The following is a 12,792-nucleotide window of genomic DNA, read 5'->3' on the forward strand; positions in this document are numbered from 1 at the left end:
AATGCATGCAGTCAACTTACCGACGTGACGTCGTCAAATTTCATTTCGTGTATCGATTTTTTATTTAGCTAGTTAACCTTGAACAAACTACCTTCGCTGAAAACATTGATGATCTGGTCTACATGTTCCTACTAACATTACAGTCAGAATAACAGGTAAGAATAAACATTATACGAGATAAAAAAAAAAGATTAAAAAACGTTTATCTTTGTTCTAATTAACTTGGTTTAATATTTACATTGGATTTTGTTTGTTTGCAAAATAGATAATATCTATTAAATGAAATTGATAGATAGTGTAACCGAAGCAAACGTCTGTTATTTGATAATGATTTTAATAATAACGTGTTTAATAAGATCGAAACAAAAATACCCATAGATTTATTAAATTTGCCAACTATATAATCTCAATTTATAAATAAATAACTCATATATAACCTATATGCATGCTATAGTGCTTGCAGTTGTTTGTTGAATTAGAAAAAAAAGTAATAGATAGGTTTGGAATGTAGGTTGAATTGGTTTTTGGAAAGACAATAGGACGCAATCTTCAAAATAATTTATTAAAAATGTCGCATATTCGATATACGAATCGGTAATTAGTAACGGTATAATTAATAACTGTATGCACATTGTACATATGCAATATACGAGCACGTCTTTGGTGTATTTACTATGTTCATTATACGTAATTGTCCAGCGATTGCTCGTTCGCGAGTTGTTCGTTCGAGTTGTTCGTATTTGTTGGTAGAGGAATGATCGTGGTACAATATATGTGTTGTATGCACGTCGAGATCAGGTGATACGATGTCGCTCCTTTTTCTAACGACTATTCCAATAAAATGTAGATTTTCTTGAGAGCAGATCTACGAGTGGAGGAGGAATCGTGTCACCTGATCATCGAACCCCGTTTCTAGGTTCTACATACATATACTAAGAAACATTGGTGTCGTGTGCGCATACAGGAAGTATATGTGTATATTTGCGCTTGGCCCCGCGCGCGCGCGTATGTGCCTTTGCGATAGCGCAGTATCGTGTGTGGGTGGCTTTTGTCTCTTTGTCTGTATGTGTGTATACGTGTGTATACGTGTGTATGCATTTGCCATTCGTGTCAGTTTATTGTCAGATTTCTTGCTGACCGACCTTGATTTTCGCCGTACTAATCGAGCGTCCATCGAAACAGATCATCCTCATGCATGAATCTTTTTATTTTCTTTTTTTTTTTCCTTTTTTTTTCCTTTTTTTTCTTTTTCTTCTTTTGTTCGTTTACTTTTTATTTTTCTAATTTTTCCTTACTGTCAGTGCACGAGCATGCACTAAAAACAATAGACTATTATTTCGCTGCTAAGAGGATAATAATATAAATGACTGCTGCGAAAGTTTCGAGAGTATAATTTGGTCTTTCTTAGAATAACATTAGAGAAATAATCAATCGTCTTCGCGCCATACCGAAGAAGAATTTCATTTTGTAAGAATACGATCTCGAATACGCTCGTCGATCTTTTCATTTCTTACATATTCATATATATATTTTTGTGTGTGTTTTTATTTTCCTTTTCTTTGTTATATAGCGATAAAACGGCGTTTAATATAATTTGATCAAACGATTTCATTATTTGCGATAAAAATACTAGCTTTCGATAGCGATATATGCGAGTATTTGTCAAACGAGACGAGAAGTCATTGAAATTGAAATAGCAGCGAGCTTGTTCGCTTTGTTTTTTTTTTTTTTTTTTTCAAGGTATCCTTTGTATTAGAATTAAACGCATTGGCTTGGTGACTAATCGAACTTAAAAAAAAAAAAAAAAAACTTGTAGGAAAATTGTCCTTGGTCGTATTGCATAGAAAAGAAATAAAAAAAAAAAAAGAGAAGAAAAATGCGATTGGACGAATCGATTTTGTGCCGAATCATATATGTGATATACGCGCGCGTCATCATCGTGTAAGATCGATGTTTTCAAATAATAAGCGTTTTTTTCGGCAGTCTTAGGAGAAGAGCTTTGAACTTGGAAAAAGTTCTGTGCGACTAGAAACTTTGAATAGAGTCAGTCGGTGAGTTTCAAACTCAATTGATGAAAGTAAATCAAGAGAGAGACGATAATACAAATAAATGAATAATCATTGTGAAACGTATTACTATTCGTCTCGGTAGCACGACGTCCATCTCATTTTTATATATAAAAGACCAAACGAATTTGTCGAACGTTTATCAATGTTTTATCATAATGTTTGTCGATACACGAGACAAAAGAATGACGTTCCTTCGGGATGCCGACATTTAAACGATCTAAACGCGTTTTTGGATATGGTTCACATTGTGATAATAACGACTATTCGTCTACGTGATTATTATTATTATTATTATTAATATTAGTATTATTAATATTAGTATTATTAATATTATTATTAATATTAGTATTAGTATTATTATTATTATTATTATTATTATTATAATTATGAATATTTTTATTATACGGCTTACACACTCGGCTTCTCTAGAGCTTTTAAAATTCTTACGAGCTAAAAGAGAATTATTTACAAGAGAGGAGCTTCGTGTAATTTCGAATCTTTCTTCGAGGAGTAATGAAAAAGCGAAAGAGATAGGATTACGAAAATGATAATAGAATTGAAATTGGAAAAAAGGATTCTCGAGGATCGTAAGTGGTGCAGGAAAAGGAAAGAAAGGATAGGATGTCCTAACGAAGTTTCCCTTGTTACCGAGTGACGAGAGCTCGTCGCACCAAGTTTAGCGCTCGAATGACCGTTGTTGTTGCTCGTTGTTTCGCGTTGCTGTGCGCTCGTACGATCGATACACGCGAGTTTCTTCAGCGAACGACCCTCCACCTACGAGTTCACGCGTTTCCGCCTCTCTCTCTCTCTCTCTCCCTTTTTTTTCTTCCTTTTATTGCACTCCAAAGAACTCTGCGTTTTCGAAAAATTATCCTCCTCAAGCAAATACCTTGGATGAAATTATTGTTTAGACATCGAGTTGTTGTTATTATTAGAATCCGTTTCGGATGATAATTTGACAAAAAAGCGAGAAATATCTTGGCGACAATGCGATACTTATTCTAAACTTATTTTGTGCCTTTTGTAAATAGGTATTAACGATTATGTAAATTATTTCTCCCGTTGTCACGAATAAGAATGCAAGAAGGCCGATGTTACGGTATTAGCATACCTCCTCGTATATCGAACGGTTTGTGCTGCTTTCTTCGGCCGATGTGGAGCTTTAACGAGAAAGCTCCTAATGTAAGTATAGTAGAAAGAACAAAGGCGATATAACGCGCGTGCACGCAAATTATCGTACTCGAGCGACCCTGTTTCTTCGTTAGTTAATTATGCTCGCTCGTCGTCTCGAAAAAAACTTATAAACGTTGCTATGTATGTTGTTGGTTGTTGTATGTATGTACATCGTCGACGCACGATACGTTTCTCCGTTTGAAATCAACTTTTCTTTTTCTTTCTACTTACTTTTGTACTTTTCTTTTTTTTTCCTTTTTTTCTTTTTTTTCTTTTTTTGCCGAGACGAATCTTTACACTCTCAGAGCCCACGACGATTGCGGCCTTTTTTTCCCCCTCGAGTTTTCTCGGTTTGAATATCAAAGAATTTTGGCTAAAAAACTTAGCGCGTATGTACATACATACGTATCGAATACGAATACGTGGCAGTTGAAGGATCACATTTTCGTTGATATTTCACGATGACAAAAGAAATGTTCATTGACGCTGAAGTTAAGTGCCTCGAAACACGATCAGTCTTATGTTCTCTGGATTGTTCTTGATAAAAACGAATAGATTTGCGTAAGTTTCGTTAGTTACTTTGGGATTAGCGAACGAAGAAGTAGAAAAAGAAGCCATAAGTAACGATTTAAAAAACGTACCGATTTCTTTTGTAAGTATCGAAAACGATACTTACTGTTCCGACCAATGTCGTAAGATTGTCCTCTTTCAACGTGTCGTGGAGGGTCGTTTATTTTAAGCGTCTCTTATTTTTTCTAACGCGACCCTTCGCCAATCAACTTTGATTTGTCGTTAATGACGAAAACATTGGCGGTGATTTTGGCTAGCTGAAAATACGTATAGTACATATAGTATATATGTATTTGACGGATCATTCGCTCGAATTTCTATTCTTTTGGTGCATCTTTTCTTTTTTCCTGCCTTTGAAGAATTGGCCTTTCTCTCAGTTCGCCTCGAGATTCATACTTATCGATTAGTAGTAAAGCGGCATGTTGCCGTTCGTTCGTTCGTTCGTTCGTTCGTCGCATCAAACGTTTGTGAGCGGGAAATCAAGAAAATCATTTGCAAACGGAGGCAAACGCGTGCACGAGTAGCCTTTTCAACTGTTATATAAATAGGTCAATAATCAATTATTTACAATTATGAACAAGGTGTACAAGCCGTGACAACGACGCCGATGTCGTCTTTTCGATTATTACTCCGAGAGGATTTCCATGTACCTTATATTTTCCATCGACGTCGCATCATCGGGCGTAACAATAATTTCGAAGCACAGCTTCGAGGAAAACAGCATCGTATATATTTATCACATCATTTCAAACTACGCGATTTTCTACCAACCATCGTATCGTCCAGCCCCTCGAACCGAAAGTCCTATACAAATTCATTGCTAATCGAATGCAACTTATTCGTCCCGGTTCGCAATTATTTTCTTCTTATTTTATTAGACAGAGTATAGTCGACGAAGGGCCAGAATAGATTTGTCTCTTTTCTCTTGTTCGTTTGGACGTTAGACGCGTATAGAGTGCTCGACGTCTCGGATCATTTTCGAATTACTTCTTCTTTGAATATACGTATCAAGGATCGACCGGTGGGAGTATCGATGAACCTCTGAACAAGAACGCTTAAAGGAATTGACAAACGATGTAGTCACTTTTTTTTTTGTCTTTTTCTTATATATCGTTATCAAGGAGAAAGAAAATTAGTTGGCGATATCGAAAAGTGTTATCGATGCTCGTAAGGTTCAACGAGACGTCGCGTCGTCCTGATACGCGAAAATCTATACTACCATAACGGTGGGATATTACTAGGATTTTATTACTTATTGTCCTCGTTAAAACAGTTCGGTCATTTTTCGCGATTTAATATTCTCCGCGGTGTAACGTAAACGTTAAAACGTATAACGTTTGTCTCTCCAGTTGGTAGAACTTGGAATTTGAAACGACGTTGCTAAAGTTTGACAAACTCGTCGTAGTTTGGTGGATCGATAATCTCATTCCAAGCGCGCGTTGGGTATTCTCTCGTCGTTTCTCTTTGAAGACATTTAAACGTTTACGAAACACGGAAGCATTCGCGCACGGAGGAAAAAGAAATACGCGAGATCCGTTCTGTCAAAGAGTTTCGATGACGATCCGAGCGAGCGAGCGAGCGAGCGAGCAGATAGTCGTCGTCGACGTCGTCGTCGTCAAAGTCAGTTGGTTCGATTCGCTCGGTTGCTTAATCGAGTTCTGCGCGTTACGCCGCGCTGCGCCACGCCGCGCTGCGCTGAGCCGAGCCACTTTCAAGAGTCGTCTTATATCGAAAAGGATATATAACACCAGCGGATGAGCTGTTTCGAAGGAAAAAGACTCTTTGAAAGGTTCGAGGAGGTGGACGATGGCGATCGTCGTCACACGGTGGTAACGCGGTCGACTTCGACGTATCGCACAGAACTGTCGCTGTGTCAGCAGATCACTTCTTTTCCATCGATTATTGCCGTCTCCGAGGAGATGCTCTTCAATCGGTGCTGGGATATCGAACGGCTCGTTCGTTGTCGGCAAATTCGCCATATGACAAGGAAGATCACCGCGAAGATTGTCAGAATGGCTAAAACTCCAAGGGCCAGATGCAACGGTGGTAATTGTAGGAGCATGGAACAATGCGCCAAAGCCTCGTCGTAGCCCGAGGGACAATGGGAGACTCCGTCGCACCACAGGGAAGCGTTTATACACGCGTCCAATTCCGGACATCGTTGTTCGCAGTCTCGAGTCATTTGTAGTCCTGCCGTTGACGTTATTGCTGGCCTACATTAATACGATAGGGTGAATAATAGGATGAAAAATGCTCGGGTATCTATTTCTAGCATGAGGGATAGATCTTTAATACCTTCTGGTAAGTTCGAGCCACGTGACGCCGTATGATTCTGGCTCGGTTATTAGGAACTCTACGGCGATAGTTCTAACAGGATCTCGACCAGGTACTGGGATAAAGTTGGTTCTACCGACGGACCAGCCATCGCTGAAAATTTCCACGACTTGTTGCCTCGAATCGTCTATCGGTTGCGGACATACCGAAGCACGAAGTTTTCCTCCGGTGTGGAAAACGATGCGATTCTTCGTTGAACACTGACTTTTGCCAGTACTCGTCATTATCGAACCGTGCGTTTTCACGTAGAGATATTGTCCCGGAGATGGGTCGATCAGCCAAGGCTGCTTCTCGCAGTTTCTCTGAAAGTCATTAGCGCGAATCATTAACTCGAGCGTATCGTATTACCAAAGTATAAAGGTAAAGAATCGTATAAAATGTAGTACCTCGTCCTCGTCGGTGAGCGGCCATCTGTATTTGATCACTCCCGAAGGTCCTCTTACGCGACGCTTTTGCAAACACGGAGTCGTTTTAACAAAGTCCCAAGTACCCTCGAAGAAGATGTTGTTGTAGTCGTCCAGAGCGTTCATAGACGTTACCGTCAGATGTACTTCAACGATGTTCGAGGTCGATTTAATGTTCATAGGAAGAGAACGATTCGAGCAAAAGCAATCGCGTTGAACGGCAGGTGCGTTAGGCCATGGGAGATCGAGTACCTGCGAGGGTACCAATGGGAGTACGTATTAAGTAGGTTATTAAAATATGAAATTTTCGCCTTCGAACGATATCGACGATGCGAAAATGAATCTGTCGAGAAGAGATTGATTCGTGCGTATCGAAAACTCCGAAATCGAATCTCAGCTTTGAAGCTTTGTTTTGGAAACATTTAGAAACATCTATTTTACGGTCGAGAGAAGATTGGTAAACTTTGTTCGTCAAGACCCGTGTTGGATCTTTGCATCTCTGCGTTGGACACCGAGGACCGACCGACCGACCGACCGACCGACCGACCGGCACTTCGGACTGAGAATGGCAACTCGGAACATTATTCGTGATATCATTCGTGACATTTGGAAAATAAGATTTAAAAGGAACTAGTTAGAGATTAGTTAGAAATGTTTATACTTACTTTGAGGGAGAAATTATCGGATCCGATGCAAAGGAGACGATTGAAATCGGAAGAGGAGACGCTGCGACAGGTTCGGTTGCCGTTGAGAAGTCTGTTGAACCGCAGCTTGACGACCTCGTCGTGTTCACCCTCGAAGCGGTACACGCAGCTGCAAAATCCGTTCCAGGCTGCACTTTCAGCGACTTAATCGAATTTACATGCTTCGTCGGTTACCCAAAGGAACGGACTTTGGATCGATAACTGTGCAGGAAGGTTACGAGAGGAGCATCGCCGATGGATCTTTGTTAATCGGTAAACGAGCCAAGCGATTTTAATCGACCCACATTTATCGATCCTTTTTCTTTTTCCTAAGATTTGTTTGCAAGAGCCGATACACCGATAAAAAATTGCTCGCGATTCGTAAGAGATATTTTATGAGGTAAGCGTTTGCTCTTCTCGTTTGGAAAACGTTCTTGTCGTTATTACGAACAACTTACCTGAGATTTTTCGACCCGCCACGACCAAAGAGAAAAATGTCGCGAGGTCCTTGAAATCTACGATCCGGGTAGGTGTCACGATTTCTGCTGTAGAAAGCGCGCGAGCATGGTCCGCTGCCGTAAGCTTCGCCATCCTGATGGAGATCGACGAACTCGTAGAGAGCTCGGAAGTTGACGGGCCTTCGAGAGAAGAAACATTGAACGCCGCCGCGTTATTATAATAAAAGACTTGGACGATGGAATGGATGCTTTCTGGTGGAAACGATTAACTAGACCGTATGATGCGTCCTCCTGCTTTGTTACTTTTATTCTCTCTCTCTCTCTTTTTTTCTTACGTTCTACCGTAAGAGAGGTAGAACGGTTGAACGCACCATTTCGCGGTATTACAATATAGTATATGAAAAATAAAATGCGGATAACGCTATCGACGATGTTGATCATCGGTAGAAAAATAACGATAATAAACTCACCTCAGAGCGGTAGATTCGATCATGCGCATCTCTATGGTCAAGCTGTTGCTGGAGGATACGAAGCTTTCTCCGAGGGAACAAGGACGACTGACGTTTTGAAGAATTGCATGGTCGCAAGTTCTTGGTACCTTGTCTTTGCAATACCTGGCAAGGAGAGTCGTGTTGTTTGCGGGACGTGCGGCAACTTGCGAATTCGCTTCTCCGAGTTTATCTATGTACCGTTGACGTTCTTTCTCGCTGAACAGATTCCAATAATATACATGTACAAGGGTACACACATGATGTTTGATTACGAGTGTGTATCTCTTTAAATTCAACATAGGTTTAACCACAAAGGAGGACCTACCAAGCTTCGTTGCATTCCCCAAGGGGCATCATTTCTCCGTCCCAAACCATCAAAGTCGTCGAACAATCCTCGTCGGTGCCGGTAGATGCGGTGATGCCAACGTGAAACTTTAAAATCGACAACCAGACGCGAAACTGCGGTTGCGGTGGAGCCGGTGCTGGCCTTCGCCATACCGTGCCAGGACGTTGCTCTGGGAATTTTGGTAAGGGACGTGGAGGCGTAGGACTGGGCAAAGTAGGTCCAGCACCGCGTAAATGATAAAGGCAGCTACTATTTCTCGGTAGAGAATGACGCGGAGATTCTAGTACTCCTCCGCTGTTACCTTTCAACCAAAATTCGCAACGTTTGTTCTTTGCGTAGGTCGGGGAATCGACGTCGACGAATTTCACCTTAGAGAAAGAGAAAGAACGGACTCCATTTACGAAATGAACTTTTTTTTTTTTTCGTTTACTTGATATATCTACCTGGACTTCCAATTGGAATCCGTGTAAGGAACGTTGCGGTGTTGGATGTAGAAAAGTACCGTAAGGGGAGGTTGTGAACTCGACGAGAATTTCTGGTCCGCTACTCGTTGCCTCGGGCACTGGTTCTCCGCCACCGCAAAATTTCAGTATCACCGGATCCCTCGTGGTATAACCATCATAGACCGTCACGTAATCCTAAGAAATATGAAATTCCTTGTTATCTTATCTCTCGATATAAGCTCGCTATCGTAATCTACGAAGAAACAGCTTGCGTCGGTGTGAGACTTTTCAACAAAGTCTCCAGAGTCGTTGAATTTTCTTCTAAAATAACATTTCCATTTCGAAGCGAGACAAGAAAAAGAAATTAACGATTTGAAGAAGTATCGCGAAGATTGGTATGTAAAGTAGGAGGGAGAGGAAACGTTCTCTGTAGGACGGTCACGTAGAATCGTTCTCCATCTCCGTTTCTACTTCCATGTTGATTCCACAAGAGTATCAACTACCTCTGCCTCGAATTTATAACGTTTAATCCAATTTTCGCAGCATCCTTTTACGTACCTGAATGACGTCGCAATCTTGCCAGAGGTGGAGTTCGCGTGGCGGTGACTCGGCTTGCGTCGCTGGTCTGGACCTTACGGCAACCAATTGACCTCTTGGTTGTCCGACCGAAATTAAGGCGTATTTTCCCGGCGGTACCTCATGCTGCCTTACCTGCTCGACATCGAAACCTTACAATCAACCCAATGCAAATGATTAACTTTCTATTTTTATCGTGCTATATTAGTTTCATTTACGTATACGGAAAACATTCGTTTCCTCTTAAATTACTTCAAATTGGCTGTGCTTACGGTATTCAATAGAGTTGAAAAGTTCAACCGAGTCTTTTTTATCAAAAAACATACGTACAAGAGTTTCGGTTCGATACGAATACATATTTAAAAGGTCGACTTTTTCGTTTCTCCTGCTTACTCTCTTACTCGAGCTTTGGACAGACTTACCGCATAGTAACAGGTGAGATTACGCGGATAAAGACCAGGAAAGTTTGGAGATTGCAGTCTGCACTTCTTTTGGTCGCAGTCGCTGAATATTCTGGAGCAGTAAGTGCCAGAGATAAGATCCCCGAGGTACTGCTCCGAGCTCGATTTTGTTGGAATCACTGCGTGTTGTTCGACCATCAGCATCGCCATGGAAGTATTAGCGTATTCAGGGGTCGGCTTATTTTCTATACTCCCCGTTGTCGTCGTAGTCATCGCCGACATCATTGCCGATGTCGTCGTCGTCGTCGTCGTTGTCGTCGTTGTCGTCGTTGTCGTTACCTGCGTCATTCCTGACCACGTGGTATTTTCATTTTATTTCATTTCATTCCATTGGACAATTTGTTGGAAAATCTATGCGCCAAAATATTATGAGTTTCGTACCTACGAAAGGATTTCCGTAGCGTACAACGGCGTCGGATTTTCTGATCATTTTGTACGCCATTCGAAAATCGAAATTAAATGCCTTCTGATCCTTGCTGAGTCGGAGAAGTTTGAGAGTTATAGAAACGCTAGACGTCTCGCTGTAGTAAATGGCTGGATCTCTCGTCGTGCCGCACCAAAGTCCTCCTACGTCGGGACGTTCCGCTTCCGAGATTTGCAACGATCCGTCCGGGCATCCTTCCGCGGTGAATGAAACGAATTTGCCCAGGGTAAAGCTGTCAAAGTTGAGCTGCGAAAGGAACGAGGAAGACTACTTAACTTCATGCCGCGGATCGATGTAACACTCGATATTCGACGCGTTATTAAAAAATTCCTCAAAATTCAGTAGAACAAGATTATTGTAGGACGAGGACGAGGACGAGGACGAGGACGAGAACGAGGATGTTAGGTTACACGTCCGTGGAACGTTTAATTTCGATCGATGAAGCGAATTCGCTGACGCAAACGTCCTGAGCTATGCGCACCGTCCTCGCGTACACTCCATTCGAATAGTTGGGGTACTTTGTTACGCTTGCTTTAACAAGCGTGAAACTTTGTCCTATCGTATTTTGTCTTAAATTGTTCGTGTTAGTTAACGCTACGTGCTCTAAATGCTTTCTCCCTTTCTTCCTGTTGCATTACATTTATTTTCCCATATATCAATGTCTTTTCTCCTCACCTGTATTATATCCCCGAGATCACCGCCGGGTGCGCTAAAGGTAAGTTTGCAAATGTAAGGCACCTTGTCTTCCTTCGGTCGATGCAATTCCAAACTGTAGGTTTTTCCTACATCGCCAAAGTACGTTTTGTTGCAGGCTGTAAAAAGACAAGAATTTGATATTGAAAAAGATTGAAAGTTCTCTCTCTTTCTCCCTCTCTCTCTCTCTCTCTCTCTGTCTCTCTCGATCGCATTATTTCGCGGTTGAATTTTCTATCCAAGTTGTACGTGGCTCTCGTATATACCTATACACCCACTCTCGCACTGAATTTATAACGAAGAAAACGCGCGAAGAAGTTTATTCCGCCACTCTATGAGATTAGATACGTTCGTGCTTGAGAATCCCAATGTGTTCGTCCATTATACATATTATATCGTAACCATCTATAAATGCAGTTTGTCGACTTTTTAATTAGTTATATCAAGTCTGACGATGTGGACGTACTTTGGGAACAAATAGATACGTTATCGGAAACGGATCGGCAATGGAGCACGATTAAGCTAATAGAGAATTTGCGTTTTGTTCGATCGATGTAATCTGTGGTTCGGCTTTTCACAGGATGCCAGACGAATAGAGAAACGTTTCGTTCTCGATGATCGAGTTGCTTTGGCTTCGGCCATCGTACCTATATTCCAAGCTCCGAGTTGTTAGCGATATCGCATCGCGTCAAGTCGCGTCGATTCGTTGAAGGGCTTCGCAGGCTAGTCGTGACCAAGCCCTCGAGGCTTCCTTCATCGAAAGCGAACTACGACGTCCTGCCTACCGAATGCACAATGGAATTTCTAATCAACGACCTAATTCTAACTCTTAATTAGAAGTAGGCGTTAGCAACGGTAGTTGTTAGCGAACCTAGCCGGATGTTTCATTCGAGCGTCCCTTCGATCCCTTCGAATAATAATCGAACGAGATCCAACGGAGCACGTACTTACTTACGATCGTCCACTTCACTGCGTCTTTTACTACAATATAAATCTTGAAAATTCCTACGGATCTTGGGAATATTTCTCAAAGGAAAGACGACGACGACGACGACGACGACGACGACGAGTACCCAATAAATCTAAGATGTCCGTTTCATTGAATTATGAGAGATATGGATCGGCTCGTGGATAGAATGTTTGCGTTTCCATGAGTTTGACTAATGGCAAAAGGGTCGATGAAATTCTTCAAAAATAACCCCTTTTTATTTATTTATCCGATCTTTGTTGTCGTTTCTCTTATTTTGACAATTTTGACAATTTGTCACGAATCAACGTGTAAAAAGGTTCAATAACATATTCGCGGTAGAGAAATTCTATGCAATGAAGTTTTCAGAGAGGATAGGTCCTTTTGTGTTGCAAGTCGTAGCGGTTTATACTACTCTGACGCGTCGCCGAGGGCGTGCAAATCTGCAAAGCAAAAGCCAGAGAGAGAGAGAGAGAGAGAGAGAGAGAAAGTTGCAAAATTCCGAAAAGATACATTCCGACGGATGCAGTATTCGAGAATCGTCGTTACAGTTGTAAGTCATGTCTTTCCTTGCTGTTGTCTCACACAAGCGCAAAGCTTGTGCGCCATGGAAACAACAGGATACGAGAAACGTCCGAGCGAAGGATTTTTATTGCTTGCCGCGGGCTCCTAGTCGTCGCTTGCTCGTCGACTAAATCTA

At 41.5% G+C, this 12,792-nt stretch overlaps 1 protein-coding gene across 4 annotated transcripts in view; it reads right to left on the bottom strand.

The window, feature by feature from the left end:
• Positions 1-543: 543 nt before the first annotated feature.
• LOC107067424 (uncharacterized) overlaps positions 544-12,792 on the bottom strand; it is a 40,696-nt gene continuing 28,447 nt past the window's right edge. For all 4 annotated transcript variants that reach the window (XM_015322935.2, XM_015322936.2, XM_015322934.2 and 1 more), the window contains 12 exons: positions 11,108-11,244; positions 10,390-10,678; positions 9,970-10,298; positions 9,530-9,682; positions 8,972-9,166; positions 8,508-8,896; positions 8,162-8,398; positions 7,692-7,871; positions 7,216-7,363; positions 6,533-6,802; positions 6,108-6,448; positions 544-6,025 (listed from right to left, as the gene is read on the bottom strand). In XM_015322935.2, coding sequence (XP_015178421.2) covers positions 5,686-6,025; positions 6,108-6,448; positions 6,533-6,802; positions 7,216-7,363; positions 7,692-7,871; positions 8,162-8,398; positions 8,508-8,896; positions 8,972-9,166; positions 9,530-9,682; positions 9,970-10,298; positions 10,390-10,678; positions 11,108-11,244 — 3,008 coding nt within the window. In that variant the 3' untranslated portion in view covers positions 544-5,685. The remainder of the gene's footprint in view (positions 6,026-6,107; positions 6,449-6,532; positions 6,803-7,215; positions 7,364-7,691; positions 7,872-8,161; positions 8,399-8,507; positions 8,897-8,971; positions 9,167-9,529; positions 9,683-9,969; positions 10,299-10,389; positions 10,679-11,107; positions 11,245-12,792) is intronic.

The sequence above is a fragment of the Polistes dominula genome, unplaced genomic scaffold (assembly GCF_049000335.1).
Source record: "Polistes dominula isolate Pdom_NZ unplaced genomic scaffold, Pdom_raw_medaka contig_20, whole genome shotgun sequence".
Lineage (NCBI taxonomy): Eukaryota > Metazoa > Arthropoda > Insecta > Hymenoptera > Vespidae > Polistes > Polistes dominula.